The sequence below is a fragment of the Acinonyx jubatus genome, chromosome B1 (genome assembly GCF_027475565.1).
Source record: "Acinonyx jubatus isolate Ajub_Pintada_27869175 chromosome B1, VMU_Ajub_asm_v1.0, whole genome shotgun sequence".
In the NCBI taxonomy this organism is placed as follows: Eukaryota; Metazoa; Chordata; class Mammalia; order Carnivora; family Felidae; genus Acinonyx; species Acinonyx jubatus.
This window is the reverse complement of record NC_069382.1, coordinates 22,182,283-22,199,410: the sequence shown is the minus strand read 5'-3', so window position 1 is coordinate 22,199,410 and position 17,128 is coordinate 22,182,283. Positions and strand designations below refer to the sequence as shown.

The window sequence follows — 17,128 nt, the reverse complement described above, 5'->3', positions numbered from 1 at the left end:
TTTGAATTGGTAAAATTGGGCCTCTTCCATTCCTGTGAACTACCAAAACAAAAAAATATTTTTTTAGGTAACAGTTAAGTGCTTGTAGCTTTTGTGCTCGTCAACTTTGAATTTCAGATGGCAGTGAGGTCTGAAGTGTGCTGAGCACTGGTGAGGTCTTAATTTGGTTGTTAGTCTAAGCTGACATAGACATATGCAAGAATCCAGTGAATTTCTTTGCCATTATTAGTTTGGATTTCTCTATTTACCTATTAAGCATTAAGGAGTTGGAATATGGGGCTGAGGGATAACAGAGTCAAGTTTATAGAAGTCAGTTTATGTTATTGGCACACATTCCCTCTAAGGAGTCCTTTTCACTTTGAGTAGATATCATTAATGTTGAAATATGTATTTCTCAGGCTCACTGAATTATTTTTAATGACAGACAGATCTGTTCACTGATGCTCTTGCTACTGAATTGCACCCAACAGAAAAAAAAGCCCCATCTACCCTATCAGTATTAAGTTTTCTCAAAGTACTGCATTTGTGTTGAGAAAGTATAATTTGCTTGGCTTCCCTGCAATTCTGTATTACAGCTAGATATATCCTTAAGTAGAAGCAACCTGTCTAGAAAATTTTTTGATTACTTTGGTGCTCTAGGTTCCAAAGGAGAATGTGTAAGAAATACGTCATCATTTCATTTATGTACTATTTTAATAGCCTCATATATTTTCCCAATTAGACCAGTATAGTAACATTCTAAGTGCCTTCCATTTATTTTCTTCCCCTCCAATATGCTGTACACACTGTTGCCAGATCCTGATTTTTAAATTAGTATTTTGCATAATCCACTTTTTTCAAAACACTCATAGTTGTTCACTGTTTATAGAATAAAATCAAGGTCCTATTTATCTTTCTACTGAAAGAAAGCTTCCAATCTCTCCTTAGTTTCGAACATGAAGCTTATATTCTGTTATTTGAAATGCATAATATACATTTCAGACTGGGTAGTCCTTGTTTATAGTGCATTTTCTACCTTAATGTTCTCTTCCTATCCTTTTGATTATAATTTTAGTCCTTCCATTCTCTTTGAATTTTTCACATTCACACTTTATACAACTGCTCTAATCTGTGATCTCATTCTCCTCTACATATATATATGGCACTTAAAATCTGCATTCTTTTTTTAATATATAGTTGATCTTTGAACAACACATGAGTTAGGGGACTGACCCCCAGACAGTTGAAAATCTGTGCATAACTTTTGACTCCCCTAAAACGTTACTAATAGCGTACTGTTGACAGGAAGCTTCACCTATAACATAAAGAGTCGACTTACAAATATTTTATATGTAACATGTATTATATATGGTATTCTTACAATAAAGCTAGAGAAAAGAGGTTGTTATTGAGAAAATACATTTCCAGTACTGTATTATATCCAAAAATTTGCATATAAGTGGATCTTTGCAGTTCAAATCCATGTTGTTCAAGGGTCAGCTGAATGTATTTACTTATGTGTTAGTGTGTTTCTGTTCATTTCTCTAAGAAGCTTCTTAAAGGTGGAGTTTGTGAGTTATACTTCTTTATTATTGCAGCATATATTAAAATGCTGAATAAACATCGTTGATGATTTAGATCTAGATTCCATATTTGCATATGAAATTAACATGAATTATGTTAGATGATGTTAGATGTTAGATGATGACTTAGTCATTATATTAGATGATGTTCGATGATGATTTAGTCATTATAACCTTTCAAATTATGACTACCATTCCTTTGGGAAATACCATGTACTTGTGATGGTAACTTAGAATTTAAAGTATTTCTTCTTTTTCTTCCCAAGACCACCAATAGAGTGAAGTAAATTGGTCTTAAAAGAGACATTAACCTGTAATGTAAATCTCACAAAGTGGGCTTTTAGTCCCTTTAGAAGTCAGAAACTTAAATGTAGTGATATTTAGTTTTAGAGCATATATATATATATATATATATATATGTATATATATATTTAGGAAAGTATGTTATTATCACCATCATCAAACCTTTGTTAAATGACTGTTCTGTACTAGGTCCTAGACATTGAACAATCAGTGCATAAATACAATATGCATAAACAGAACAGATATATGCATTAAATAGTGCTATGCATTAGCTGAGAATTTCCATTTCAGGCACTTGCCTTAACAGGCATTGTAGGTGTAGAGATTTGAAGTGACTTCTGAAGGAGAAGCAGTTTTTAAGCAAGCTTTGAAAGAAAGAAGGACAGTCTAAGCAAGAGATTTAAGCTCAAAGAGTGAACATGGATGTCATAAAACGGAGAGAGTCTTTAAGTGTAGACTGTTCATATAGACGTAGGCCATAGATACAAGTTGTGGCCAGGAGGATCTTGTCTTCGTTCTGCCCATTGTCTTCATTAGATAGGCAATGGGAAGCTCCTTAGGATTTGAGAACATAGGATAGAATCTACAATTGCTACTCTGGAAATTTAATTGAAAAAGTGGATTGATACGGATACAGAGTTAAAAGGCAAAATTAATTCATCCTCTTTGACTCCTCAGTACTCTGTCACATAATCTTGCTTTATTTTCTTCAGGGTATATTTGATGATCTGAACTGTTGTGTATACTTGCATGAGGCCTCTCTTTCCCCTTGGATTGTATTCTCCTTAAGATCAGAGCCCTTGCTCTTATATTAATTTTTGGTGGCACTAAAGTATATTTGTGTAATGAATTAATGAGTGAATGAATGTATGTACATTCTAGTAGGTCTGGGCTTAGGTTACAACATTATGAGGGAAAGAAATTCAACATTATCCCTGTCTCACATCATCATTCTATAAGATACTGTACACAGATGTTGAATAGTAAAATTTGATTGTTTTCTTCCTGCATTATTTTTCGGAATGAAGCATTTTCATTTCTTAGAATAGCATCGTCCCAAGAATGCAAGTTTTTGCTGAGATGCTGTTTTTCTGAGTTTCATTTTTCTTAAGTTAAAATGTTCTTCTGTGTAAAAATACACTGTTTTTTTTTAATTGCAGTCGTAGCTGTTTGATTTTTTTTTTTAAGGTCGCATTGTCCTCTTGAGTTTTATTGGCATGCAAAGATGTTCAGACTTACTTAATTGTTGCTGCCAATTCACTGTGTCAAGTGCTTCTTTAAAAATCAATGGTGAATACTTTCCAGTAATATTATATTCCATATGACAAAAATCAAATCAGATTTTAGGACTTATGCCGGTTTTTACTGTTTTTATTGTAGCAGTGAGGCACTGCTTTAAGTAGATGAGGGAGGGCACAGGCTGTGTATTCCTCTCATAAACAGAGCGCATGTCCTCATTTATGCCAGAGCTCCTTTTTGCCTTTTGGTTCTTTCCCTTGTTAGGCCTTTGTGCTTGCTCTTCCTGCCGCCTGAAATCTTTATTCTCCAGCTCGTTTCGATAATGTGTTCTTCTCATCTTTGGGACCTGAGCTTCAGAGTCACTTTATCTGAGAAACCTTTTAGGACATTCCATCTCTGTAGAGCCTCCACTGTTTGCTGCAATACCAGTTCCATGTGCTATGTTCTCAGTGTGTATGGAAAGTTTAATTTGTCACTTGGTTGTTTATTATGTCTCCCCACTAAAGTATCAACTTCCTGACAGCAGAGACCTTGGAGTTTAGCTCATTCACTGTCATTAAGTCCTCAGTAAGTAGTTTTGCAGTGAATTATACTAAAGTAAATCTTATTTAACCACCAGAGCTTTAAAAGATTATGACCATTTCCATTGAACATATTTCTGCCTACTGAGCCCAGTGTAGCCTTAGGCCGATCCTTGCAGTCGTCTGTGTTTGTACTATGGTCCAGTAAAAAGATCCCCTGAAGGTCTTTATGCTGACCTCAGATTATAGAGCCCTGTTCATATTTAGCCCTTTTAAATACGTATTTTAATAACAGCAATGTTATGTGCTCCTTGTTAATAATAAAAGAAAGAAAAAGCCTAAAATGAACAACTACACTCCCTAGTCTTTGCACTCATGTATTTGTATACTTGGCTATGGGCAATCACTATTATTTCTTTGGCTTTTCTTCCTCTTGTGGTTTTTTTTTTTTCCTTCATATATCTAAATGTTATAACAATATTTCATACAGCATACTTGTCTTGACATTTCTTGCTATGATAGGGAAGGATTTAACTCATTTCTCCCCTTCTTCTTTTATTATTGTAACAATAAATAGCATCCTTTTATTTCTTGTCCACTAACTAGAGATGACATCTCTTGGTTCCCTCATTTGTCATATGAAGATTAGCAAACACACCCTTTCTTGTTCCTTCTTTTCCTTCCCTTTTACCTACCAAATCTTGTTAATTGTACTTTCATGTTTTCAGAGTTGATACCATTTACATTCTATACTATTCAAAATAATTAACCTTTCTCATTTCCAATTAATCAAAATTATGATACATTTTAATTTGCATTTTATTTAGACCTTTTATATTCATTTTCTTATAGTTTTTCCTGGAGCAAATATGTCTTCCATACTATGGTCTTAGTATCTTCCAACTTGTACTGATTCTGATGACTGCTTAGAATCTTTTCATTTTAAAGTCCAATTAAATTTCAGTTCTAATTTGTACTTCATAGTTTCTTAGTTGGATCACAGCTTTCTTAGACATCTTCTACCCTTCCTACATTAACCATAATTCTGGTTGCCCTTTTCTGTTTCTTATAGTATTCCTATCATACTCTTAAGTTTTCTTATTTTTTCATTCATATTCCCTTTCTACCATTTACACCCTAAGTCAATTTCATGTTTCTTACATCTCTGAGAACATGTTTATTTCAAACTTAAAATTGGTTTGATATAGAATTATACATTGAAAATAACATGCTCTCAACACTGAAGGAATTGTTCCATTATCTGCCAATATCTAGTGCTGCTAAATACTAGTCCAAGCCCAGTCAATCTCATTGTTTGTCATTGTTGCATTTTTTTCTTTTTTGGTCAGACATTCTTTTTATCTATAATGATCTAAAATATCACAGTATGTCTGGGTGTCTGTCTTTTCCCATTCCTCTTATGCAGAACCTAGGAAGTAATTTTAAGTGTGCAGACTTAGTCTCCTTTAATTGTTTTGTGTCTCCAGAAGTATTTCCTCCATGCTCGCCTCTTTTTCTAGGTCTCCTCTGAAAGTTGAAATTTGGGGGTTATATCTCTGGGTCCCTTCCTCTTTTCTTTTTCCAAATGTAGTCCACCTGTGAATTTTTTGTTTTTTGAATTTTATTTAACTCTATCTTCTTACATTGGTATTTAATTTGAACAGTCATATGTTAAATTTTAAATGCTGTCCTTTACTTTCTTTGTTCCTTTTCTGTGATACCATTCTGTGTGTGTGTGTGTGTGTGTGTGTGTGTGTGTGTGTGTGTGTGTGTGTGTTTGTTGAATACTATTGGAAGAAGCAGTCTGTCAGGGGCCCTGAGGATCCCTGCATGTTTTTACCGGTTATGCCAAGAAGGCATAGGCTTGGCTGCTCTTTTCCTGGACATGTACAGTGAGAAGCCTTAAGGAAGGAAATAACGTCTTCCACTGAACAAAGTACATTTATTTCATGTATTATAAAAACAGTAAGTGCCTCAAACTTGTTCCTCTCCTGTAACACAGTTAACTGTGTGCTGGCATTCATGAGGGACCCTTTGTGTCACTGGTAAGATTTGGGGGCAAGAGGAACTGATGCTAACAAACACGAAGTAATAAAGTCCTTTGTCTCTGACCCCGCCGTCTCATCTTTTCTGCCAGCATCCATGAAACGGTAACAGGGTAGCTTGTTAGCTTGTACATAAGACAGTTTCTTCTGGGATCTGTTTTGTTTTTTAAATCATGTCAGGTTTTCCTCAAATATAAGGTGATTTTTTTTTTTTTCATTTCTCTGTAGAAAGACTAACATTGGGACTGGTTGGGAGTGGGGCAGAAGTTTGGGTCTTCTGTTCTCTATAAAGAAATTTAATTATCTCTATTTTGAGTTCCATTTCTTACCTCCAGACTCTGCTGCTTCTTAACCCAGCACTTTTCCTAACTCTTTCCTGCACTGCAGTCTCACTTTGTGATTGTACCCTTCTCCATCAAAACTTGGCCACTAGCTTTCTGTTTTCCAGGTACTTCATGAAATCTCTTATCTGCTGCTGACTGTCCTCCAAGTCTTTTATGTTATGATGAGATTGTGCATTTTTATCGCTTCCATTTTGGGGAGGAGAAGAAGACGAACTCCTTTCTTAATTATATGGAGGGAACACACTTTTTTAAAAAAATGCTTTAATGATCCCATGTTGCTTTTTGTTTCTAGACTGTGGTTACGTCCTTCTAGTAATACTCCAACTGTACACTTAAATATAAAGCTTTGATATCCGGAAAATCAGCAAAATGTCCAACAGAAATTCAAAATAGGAGTGACTATTATTCATAGAGGAGGGCTTATTTGTGGCATTTGGTTCGGCCACCAGACAAGTTTTTGCTGACTTACAGTAATTTTGAGTGTAATTGCATTTTTAGATAAATGGAATATATAAAGATGCAGTATAACTGCATTTACAATTTAAAACATGCCTATGTTTTTGTCTCTGTTAAACTGAATTGCTAATATTCTTAAAATCTGCTTTATGTTTTTTACTAAAGGTCATTCGAAGATTTAAAATATATATAGGGGATGCCATAAACTCTAGAATAAGAGTTGTCGCTTATTTAAAGGGCCATGCCAGGCTTTCAGTCCACACAGCTTCCATTACAACTACTCAGCTGTGTCCTTACACAGCACAGTAGCCGTCATAGCAATATGTAAATGAGTCATTGTGGCTGTGGTGCAGAAAACCTTTATGGACAACGCAGTATGAATCTTACATAGTTTTCAAATATCCTGGACTATTTCTTCTATTTTTTTTTACAACCATGTAAAAATATAAAAATAATGCTTGCAGTATGTGTAGAAATTAGCCAACCCATGTGTCAGAATTACCTGTTTTACTAACAGCTTTGTTAGTGCTTGAGTGCTGACGTGTTTTTACTCTGCCCCATTATCTTTATCAGGCAAGCTAATGAAGAATATCAAATACTGGCTAACTCCTGGCGCTATTCGTCTGCTTTCTGTAACAAACTCTTCTTCAGTATGGTGGACTATGATGAGGGGACAGATGTTTTTCAACAGGTAAAAGGGTTGTTTCTTATTTTGCTATTATATATGATAGAGCTGGTTATGGTCAGTACATTTTTGTTTGCCAAGTAAAAATACAATTCGTTGAATAAGTCAATAAATACAATGAGTAGTTGTAATAAATCGTGTGATAGGATTAAAGTAATTTTAGCCAGTATTATCTTTGTCAGTACACAGTTTTTTCTATTAGTGTGTGTGGTAAACACATGTTAACTTTTTCATTATGGAAGAAATATGTCTTTTCATGTATATAGTGGTAGTTTACATCCATTACCCTTATTTTGATATTTAACTGTATTGGGTTTAGGTGATATTTTGCACCAATTTTTGAAATTTTGTATAAATTCAATGTAATTTTTACTTAACCCTCGCTGCTTCTGGTGTGAAAGATACCGAGAACTTTACATGTAAAGTATTAAATATTTATTTAAAAGTGTTCTCTGTGGTGGACTGAATTGTGTCCCTCCCATAACCCCAAAGTGACTGTATTTGGAGATAGGGCCTTTAAGGAGATAATTAAGGTTAAATGACATCATAGAATGGGACACTAATTCAATAGGACTGGTGTCCTTATAAGAAGAAAAGACACTAGGAGAATACGTGCACAGAGGAAAGGCCACATAAGGACACTCCAAGAAGATGACTGTCTGCAAAAAAGCAAGAGAGGTCTCTTTAGGAAACAGTTCTGCTGCTGTCTTAATCTTGGTCTTCTAGCCTCCAGAGCCGTAAGAAAACAGATTTCTGTTTTTTAAGCCACTCAGTCCATGGTATTCTGTTACGGCAACCCAGGCAGAAGAATACATTCTCATTTACATAGTCTTCTCTGTAGAGCAAGGTAATGAATTGTGGTGTAAGGATGCTAGTGGTCATGGTTGTGTCATCATCTTTCCTAAACTCATATTCCAAGCACTCTTTGAAATGCTTAATATGTATTCTTTCATTTAGTTTCACAATGGTCCAATGAGAAAAATATTGTGATCTCCATTTCACAAATAAGGAAGTTAAGGCATGGGGAGGTTGCTTAGCTAAGTTTACAAATTTAGTATCATTTAGGGCTAGAATTTGAGCTCAGCAGTCTGGCTCCCAGGGCTCTAGTTCTTAATTATGCTGTTATCCTGCGCTTATTAATATATTTATATTTATACCGCATGATCAGTGCCTTTCAAATGTAAAACTTATGTTAGTACCTGGCATTGACTAGTTTGGTCTATTTTATTTTTCTCATATGTGACATTCTTTGGCTTAATACTTTACCAGGTCATAGAAAAGCACTTAGTTTTGTAAAGAATCTAGATCACTAATTATAAATGGGCCATTAGTAAGTAGTTTTGCTTGTTTGCTTCCAGATTGATTATTCGTTCCTCTTTGTCAGTTTCCAGTTGAATGAGAGAAATTCTCTCTTTACCTTCAAAACCCTTTATTCTTGGTCATTCCTGTTAGGTTTCCTTACTTATTTTTCCCCTATAAATTTATTTGGCTTTTGGGATGTTTCTTTTTGTTCACCTGTTCAGCAAATATTATTGACTGTCTACAGAGCAATCGATGCGAGAGAAACACACACATAGCTCTTACCCATAAAGAGATTATGGATCAGAGAGCTGATAATAATAGTAATAATATAATAATAAAAACATATAGAGGCACCTGGGTGACTCAGCTGGTTAAGCATCTAACTCTTGATTTCAGCTCAGGTCATGATCTCACTGTTTGTGAGTTCGAGTCCCATGTCGGGCTCCGCTCTGACAGTATGGAGCTTGCTTGGGATTCTGTATCCCTCTGCCCCTCCTCTGCTCGCTTGCTCTCTCTCTTTCTCTCTCTCTCTCTCTCTCTCTCTCAAAATAAATAAATAAACGTTAAAAAATGCATATGTACAGATCTTCTTCAACTTATGATGGGGTTATGTCCCAATAAACCCATTATAAGTTGAAAATATTACAAGTAAAAAATGCATTTAATACACTTAACTACTGAACCTTATAGTTTAGCCTTACCTTAAATGTGGTCAGAGCACTTACATTAGTCTACAGTTGGACAAAATCAGTTAACACAGTCTGTTTCCTGTTAAAGTGTTGAATATCTTTGTAATTTATTGAATATGGTAGTGAAAGTGAAAATCAGAATGGTTATATGGATACAGAATGGTTGTCACTGTACTGTATCAGTTTTTTACCCTCATGATTGCATGGCTGACTGAGGGCTGTGACTGACCGCCCTCGTCCAGCATCAGGAGCTAGTATTGTATTGCATTGCATATTACTAGCCCACAAAAAGATCCAAGTTCAAAATTTGAAGTACAGTTTCTAATGAGTGTGTATTACTTTGGTACCATTGTAAGGTCCAAAAATTATAAAGTTGAACCATCGTTAGTCAGGGACCATCTGTAATTTCAAAGAACATTAATGTTATTTACAGGTCTCCGTAGAATCTCAGGAGAATTGACCTTAGAGATAATCAGTTGAAGTGCTGTTCATTATTAGGAAATAGTTGTCCAGGTCTGATCTGATGGCTAGAGCAGAGGCTTCAAGCCCAAACACCAATCTGGCCAAGTTTGTAAATTAAATGAAGAATTCAGATTGGATTAGCTTAATTTCATTGTGGTATGTTTATTTACATATATTCTTGATATATTGAACACATTCGTTCTTGACTTGCTTAATTACTTATGTTTTCTCCTATTAAAACAAAGTCTTGGTCTTTTTTTTTTTTAATCTTTGATGGAAATACTATTTCATTTTTCTCCTAACTACTGTAAGAAATAGAGCCAGTAAAACACAGTGGAACTAACCATTGGTCTCATTGTTGAGGAAACAATATGGTGTGGATGAGGACTACAGCAAAGTGGAGAGGATAAACTTGACCTCAGTGAGAGAGATAGAGCTCATTTGAGCTCTGTTGAGCAAATGCAGGCCACATGTAGCTGGAGCTGTTTTTCCAAGAAGGAATCCAAATACGAATTTTTATAAAGTTTGGCATAGATAGGAAAATTGACATAAAGATTGTGTTTAATTGAAAAATTTCCTCAGGTTAATTTTTTTTCAGCTGAATTCTGACTGTAGAACTGCTTTGTCTTTTCTAAACCTAGCCCCTTGCTTAGCAGTAAGAGTTATTTTAAAACGCATAAAAGTTGTGACAGTTAACGATTTTTATGGGAAACTTTAATCTAAAAAATACGGAAGTGCACATTTTGCTTTACTGAGAACTACTAAAAGATTTTCAGTGCCATGTTTCTTTTCTTACTAACTGTTGAACCACATTTTGTTGAAGTGCTCTTTCTAAAGTGACATTTTAAAACACTGTGCTGTCTGAAGATAATATTATCATGAGTGCTAAAACTTGGCAGTTCCTGGCCTACTGGGGACTTGTTGGGAAAGTAACGTCAGCTCTATGTGATTTCTGTGTAATGCTTGTGGGTATGAGACTGATGACAGACCAGCCAGTTAACGATGACGATGTGTTACAAGCCCCTGTGGACCAGCAATAAGATTTGTGTTGTACTCTGCTTTGTAGCCTTGGGAAATTTGTACATTTTAATGAAGGTGAAAGCTTTGAATTATATGCTCTTTTTAAACTCTAAAGTGTTTAGACATTCAACTTTATTAGGAATTTTCTGATTGTTCCAAGTACAGAGACTTTTTACTTGGAATCTGTTATTTACATGTTGGCTGTCGCTCTCTCTTGTGCACCCATCACGGAAACGCACATAAACACGTCTGGAGTGGGAAAAATCACAGAGAAGAAAGCAACTGGTGACTGTTTTGTGCTTTTTAACCAGTGTTACTAATATCCATAACATGCAGGCCCACCGCTGGTACTGCTGATTCGTCACTTTCATGTCAGCTGCCATGACAGTTTTTGCTTTTTCATTCTCAGTATGGGGAAATGCTGAGCTATATGGCCAAAGAAGGCCGAAAGTCTCTTGGCCTTCTATTTGAGACATTTTTCATAATTCCTGAGCAGTGAGAATTTAATTTACATAATTGTTATAGCTTGTTACTCAATGCAAATTAACCTGCATTTGTTTTAGATACCATATTCTTAATAAGCACGATTTATATTAAGGTAGTGTTCTGTTCAGTACAGTTTTCGAATGGAATTACCTGTAGAAAACAATTGGGAGATATAACCATTTTAAGACAGTTGAATTAACAGAGAAGTTGAATAGAAGAAGACTGTCATTGTGGATTTCTCCTGTAGTCTGGTAAATTTAAGCTGTTTGGAACAAAAATCTTAGTTTCTTATACCATCATTTTTAAAAAATCTTTAAATTTTTAATAATTTAATAATTTGACATTAATTCTATTATGCATTTATATTTTTCATCAAATGCCAGTATTTCTCTTTAATAAACTGGGCAAGTGAAATAGTACGATAAGTGTGCAGGTTCAGAGAACTTAGCCGAATTCACAAGTTCTTTTTCAGTCAGTAGCACATTACAGTGAGTAAACACAGTAATTAAACTCTGGAAAGCCACTTGGATCTTCAGAATATATGCTCTTTCCAAAACTCATGCAGAAAAAATAATCCATAAAATGTTCGATTAATGATATGTAAAGATTGTTGGGATATTATATTTAGTATTTCTTATCTGATGTTTTTCAGCTCAACATGAACTCTGCTCCCACGTTCATGCATTTTCCTCCAAAAGGGAGACCCAAGAGAGCTGATACTTTTGACCTTCAAAGAATTGGATTTGCAGCTGAACAACTAGCAAAGTGGATTGCTGACAGAACGGATGTTCATGTATGTTTTTATTCCCTGCAGTTTTAATAAGAGGCTAATTAGTTTGCTTTGTTAGAGCACTATAATAAGGCCACAGCATTTTTAAAATTACGCTGTACAACATTTTTTCTTGCTTAGAGAAAACTGTCTGATAGCTGTAACCTGAACTTTGACTGAGTTAGGTGAATTTAAATGGCCGTTTAGAATAATGGTACATGGATACTTTAAGAACCATTAAAAAGTACATGAGTTAGTCACAAAGTAATTTCAGAGGCTAAAATATATATGGAACATTGTTCAAAGGTATTAAGAAATTCTCATTAAAAAGATGTGTAATTTTTATTTAGCTTTTGGGCAAATAAAAATGATACAATACTCACTTTTCATGAGCCATGTGAAAAAATACTCATATATGCTGTTCTTGGGACTGGAATAACTGTTTTAAGAGCGCGTGTAATGTCTTTCTTTTAAGTAATGTAACTTTAACAATTCCACGTCTTAACCTAAGGACATAATTAGGGATGATTCAAATACTTAGCCATAGAGACTTTAATTAATTAATTAATTAATTTATTTATGTGTGTATTTTTTAGAAATATTTTAAAAATAACATTCATTGTAGTAGGAAAAAACTGGAAATAAGTTACATACTTAAAAGATAGAGTAGTTGAATGTACTATAGCATGGACAGCAATGATCTGCAAGTACATATGACATCAAAAGAAGCCCAAAGTGTAGGTTAGAAAAACAGTATTTATAGTATGATCTATAATTTTGTTTTAAACCATAAATAGGAGTGTGGATATGTAGACTGTTTATTCAGGAAGTAAACAAACCAAAATCTTGATGGTAGTTAATGTCTATGTGGAGGGCTCAAGGCTGCTTTATTCCCGGTTCTCACCAGAATTTTCCAGAGTGAACAATTACAACCAGTACCTTTCTTCTAAAATATGTAACTATATCATAAGGTGTAAACACATTTATTCTTAGTCAAGATGGGTGTCTCTCATCACTGTTAAATTATTTACATCATGGGTTTTAATGATATTTTGGCAACTAAACCCGTTTTCTTAACTCTTGACATATTTTTTAAATGTTTTGGCAAATATTCAGTTCTGCAACAGTAACATGTAGTTCGTACAAGATACTAAGGGTAATATTGCAAAAGTACTATTAGTTCTTTATAAGAGTTGCTGAATTTTAATCAGAAATGATCCTAACTTGTTGATCATACCTATATGTTAAGTTACTTGATAAATATACTTTGGTTAAAAAATCTATTTGAGGGGCATCTGGGTGACTTGGTTAAACATCCGGCTCTTGATTTTGGCTCAGGCTCCTGGTCGTGGGACTGAGTGCCACTTCAGGCTCCGTGCTAAGTGTGGAGCCTGCTTAAGATTCTCTTTCCCTCTCTCTATGCTCCTCCCCTGCTTGCGTACATGCACTCTCTTCTCTCTCTCTCTCTCTCTCTCTCTCTCTCTCTCTCTCTCTCAAAAAAAAAAATATATATATAGATAGATACACACAATTTTTTTCTGAAGGTGAACTGCATTTCCTGAGAAATAGGTAAGAACAGTACAGATAACACCTTCAAAGATTTACATTGATGTAATATTTTTATTTGAGCTGCTATCCATATTCTGGTCAGTTGACCTAATAATAGCCTACGGTAACATTTTCGTGCCTTCAATACAAAAATCCAGTCTAGAGTTAGGTATTGCATTTAGTTGTCAGGATTTTTTAGCCTCTTTTAATCCAGAATATTTCCATAGGCTATCTTTGTCTTTTAAATACGTTGACATTTTGAATCCTTTTCCATTTTTTAAATAGAATGATCCTCATTTGATATGCCTGATATTTATTTTTTCTGATATTTGTTTATGATTGGATTCTATTTATGCATTCTCAAACACAATACTACATAGGTCATTATTTGTTCTAATAACATCTTTATGCACATGATATCTGTCTGACCCTCAATGATGATGTTTAATTCTGGTCAAGGTGTTTTCCATTTCTCCCCTGTATAATTACTGTTTTCCCCCTTCTCCTTTGTTGTTAGTAAGTTGTCTGTGTGGAGACACCTTAGATTAAAGAAATATCCTGCTCCTCATCAAAATTCTCTGCTGGATCTAGCATGCACTGGTCATATTACTCTGATTCAGATTTTACTGTGATGGTTGCAAAGTGACGATCCAATTCTGCCTGTCCGTCCATATTCCTAGTTGGCCTTCAGCATTCTACTGTGAGCCAGAGACCTCCCCTCCTATCAATCAGTCAGTCAGTCATTGGTAGGGGCTCATAAGTTGAATTTTTCTACAGTGGTTTATAAGTTATTACTATGCTTAAATGTTTTGGTGCTAAAATTGTTCTAGATTTGACCATTGGGGTCTTCTTATTCTGGCTCTTATGTCTGTATGACATCTCTCCATCATTTTCTTTTAAGCATTTTCTTACTTGCCTGACGTAACCATATATTTCAGGCTTAGCTGCCTAATCTGCCCTATGTGGCACTCAATTAGCCATCTCTCCTCAGAGTGTTCATTTTTTTAAGTGAGAAATGTTATTAGAACCAAGATATTTATGTAATTTGAAATCATGATTTCATAGAAGTGCATTCTACTTTTTAAAAATAGTTTTTATGCTTGAGGTGCCTTGGTGGCTCAGTTGGTTGGCGTCCGACTTCGGCTCAGGTCATGTTCTTATGGTTTGTGAGTTCGGGCCCCGCATTGGACTCTGTGTTGACAGCTCGGAGCCTGGAGCCTGCTTCAGATTCTGTGGTCTTCTTCTCTCTCTAACCCTCCCCAACTCTCCTTCTCCCTCCGTCCCTCCCTCCCTCTCTCTCTCTTTCTCTGTCTCTCTCTCAAAACTAAATAATAAACATTAATTTTTTTAAAATAGCTTTTATGCTTTAGTGGGCACCATCAAGAAAATGAAAAGACAAGCCACAGAAGGGAACAAAATATTTGCAAATCATTTTTTGATAAAGGACTTATATAGTATGTATATAGGAATCTTATAACCCAGTAATAAAAAGTCAACCCAATTACAAATGAACAAAGAATCTGAATAGACATTTCTGTGAGGAAAATATGCAAATGGTTAATAAGTACATGAAAAGATGCTCAGCATCTTTAGTCACGAGAAACCTGCAATTCAAACCTTCAGTGAGATAGTGTCTCATACCCACTAGGTTGGCTGGGATCAGTAGTGAGAAAATATATTGGTAAGGAAGTGGAGAAATCCGAATTCTCATTTACCCCTAGTGGGAATGTAAAATGGTGCAGCCACTCTGGAAAACGGTCTGTCAGCTCTTCAAATCAAGAAACATAGCGTTACCATATCACCCAGCAATTGTACTCTTAAGTATGTACCTGAGATAAACGAGAATATGTGCCCACACAAGGTCTTGTCCAAGAATGTTTATGGCAGCATTATTCACAAGAGCCATAAAGCAGAAACAACCCAAATGCCTATCAACTGATAATGGATACCAAGTTTTGTTGTATCTATACAATGGAGTGTTCAGCCATAAAAAAGAATAAAGTACTAAAACATGTTACAAGAAGTACCTTGAAAACATCATGCTAAGTGGAAGAAGCCAGTTGCAGAAGAATACATTTTATATGAAAAATCCAGTATAAGGGAAATCTGTACATGCAGAAAGTAGATTCTTTGTTACTTAGGTTTAGAGGGTAAGGGGAATAAGAGGGTTGCTAAAGGGTTTCCATTTGACCTAATCAGAATATTCTTATACTGACTTTGGTGATGGTAATGCAATCCCTTGAATATACTAAAAACCATTGAATGGTACACTGGGTGAATTTTATGGTATGTGTATTATATCTTGGTAAAGATGTTAAAAAAAAAAAAAACGCTTAACATGTTGAAGATGTTAAAATGCCCCAATTTGGAATAATACATGTATTACACCCATCTCATCCCTACCCTGTACTAGATGATCCCATCTTCCATAGGTGAAACACAGCAATTCTGGGTTGAATATAAGTCATGTTTGCATATGTGAACTATATGCATCTAAAGCAAGTCTTTTTACATAGCCACAATGTTGGAAACCGTTTTTGATTTGTAAAGAGTAAAGGGAGTATTAGTTCCACGTGAGAAGAGTAGGGTTTCATCTTCCTGAAGTTTGGTGTTGAAAATTGGAAGGACTAGAATATGGTCAAGATAAAAACACTTTTACTGAAGTACTTTATTCAGCTCATAAAACTTTTGTTGCATGTTTGCAGATTCGAGTCTTTAGACCACCCAACTACTCCGGCACCATTGCTTTGGCCCTGTTAGTGTCACTTGTTGGCGGTTTGCTCTATTTAAGAAGAAACAACTTGGAATTCATCTATAACAAGACTGGTTGGGCCATGGTGTCTCTGGTATGTTGTTACACTATGCTTTTTCCCTTTTTTTCTTCGTATAATATTGTAAGTTGTATGGTTGTTGGCATTCAACAAAGGTGTTAAAGTAATTCAGTAAGGAAGAAACAGTCTTTTCTTACTGGAAAATTATGCTGGAACAGTGAAATATCCTCATGTGAATAATGAATCATAAGTTTTAGCTCACACCACATATAAATTTACTCAAAATGGATTATTGTTCACCATATGTAAAAGCTAAAATGATAGATCTTCCAGAAGAACACAAAATCTTTATGACACAAAAAGCACGGACCATGGAAGAAAAAATAGTAAATAGCACTTAATGATGATTTAAAAGTTTGCTCTTCAAAAGATACTGGTAACAGAATGAAAAGACAGTCCATAGAATCAGAGAACACATTTGGAAAATATATGTGTATGGGACATGTATCTGGAATATGTAAAGAATTATTGCTACCCAGAAGACAGAATCATGGTTTTAAAAAATAAGACAATCTATTTATAGGTAAGATGGAATATATACATGCTAACCTTTCTCTCCCACTGAAGAACTATAAACCTGGAGAGAATGCAAAGCTCATCAGGTATTTGGTGTTTCTAAAAAGTAAATGTTAGCAAGTAGATCAGGTAAGAATGCCAGTATTCAAGATGACAATTAGTAAATAAAAAATTATCCATCTTCCTTTTGTTTTTGTTTTTTTTTCCTTCATTTGAATTGGGGCAGTTTGGAAGAGACATATATGTAGGAGATAATTCTAGTAGATTCTTGTTTTTTGTTGTTTATTTTATTATTTTTCAATTGCTCCCCAATTGTCAGGCAATCCTGTGGCAGGACAATAGGGGCAATG

At 35.0% G+C, this 17,128-nt stretch overlaps 1 protein-coding gene across 4 annotated transcripts in view; it reads left to right on the top strand.

Moving 5' to 3' along the window:
- TUSC3 (tumor suppressor candidate 3) overlaps positions 1-17,128 on the top strand; it is a 265,043-nt gene that overhangs the window by 133,150 nt on the left and 114,765 nt on the right. For all 4 annotated transcript variants that reach the window (XM_053216357.1, XM_027077258.2, XM_027077260.2 and 1 more), the window contains exons 3-5: positions 7,044-7,161; positions 11,767-11,907; positions 16,137-16,277. In XM_053216357.1, coding sequence (XP_053072332.1) covers positions 7,044-7,161; positions 11,767-11,907; positions 16,137-16,277 — 400 coding nt within the window. The remainder of the gene's footprint in view (positions 1-7,043; positions 7,162-11,766; positions 11,908-16,136; positions 16,278-17,128) is intronic.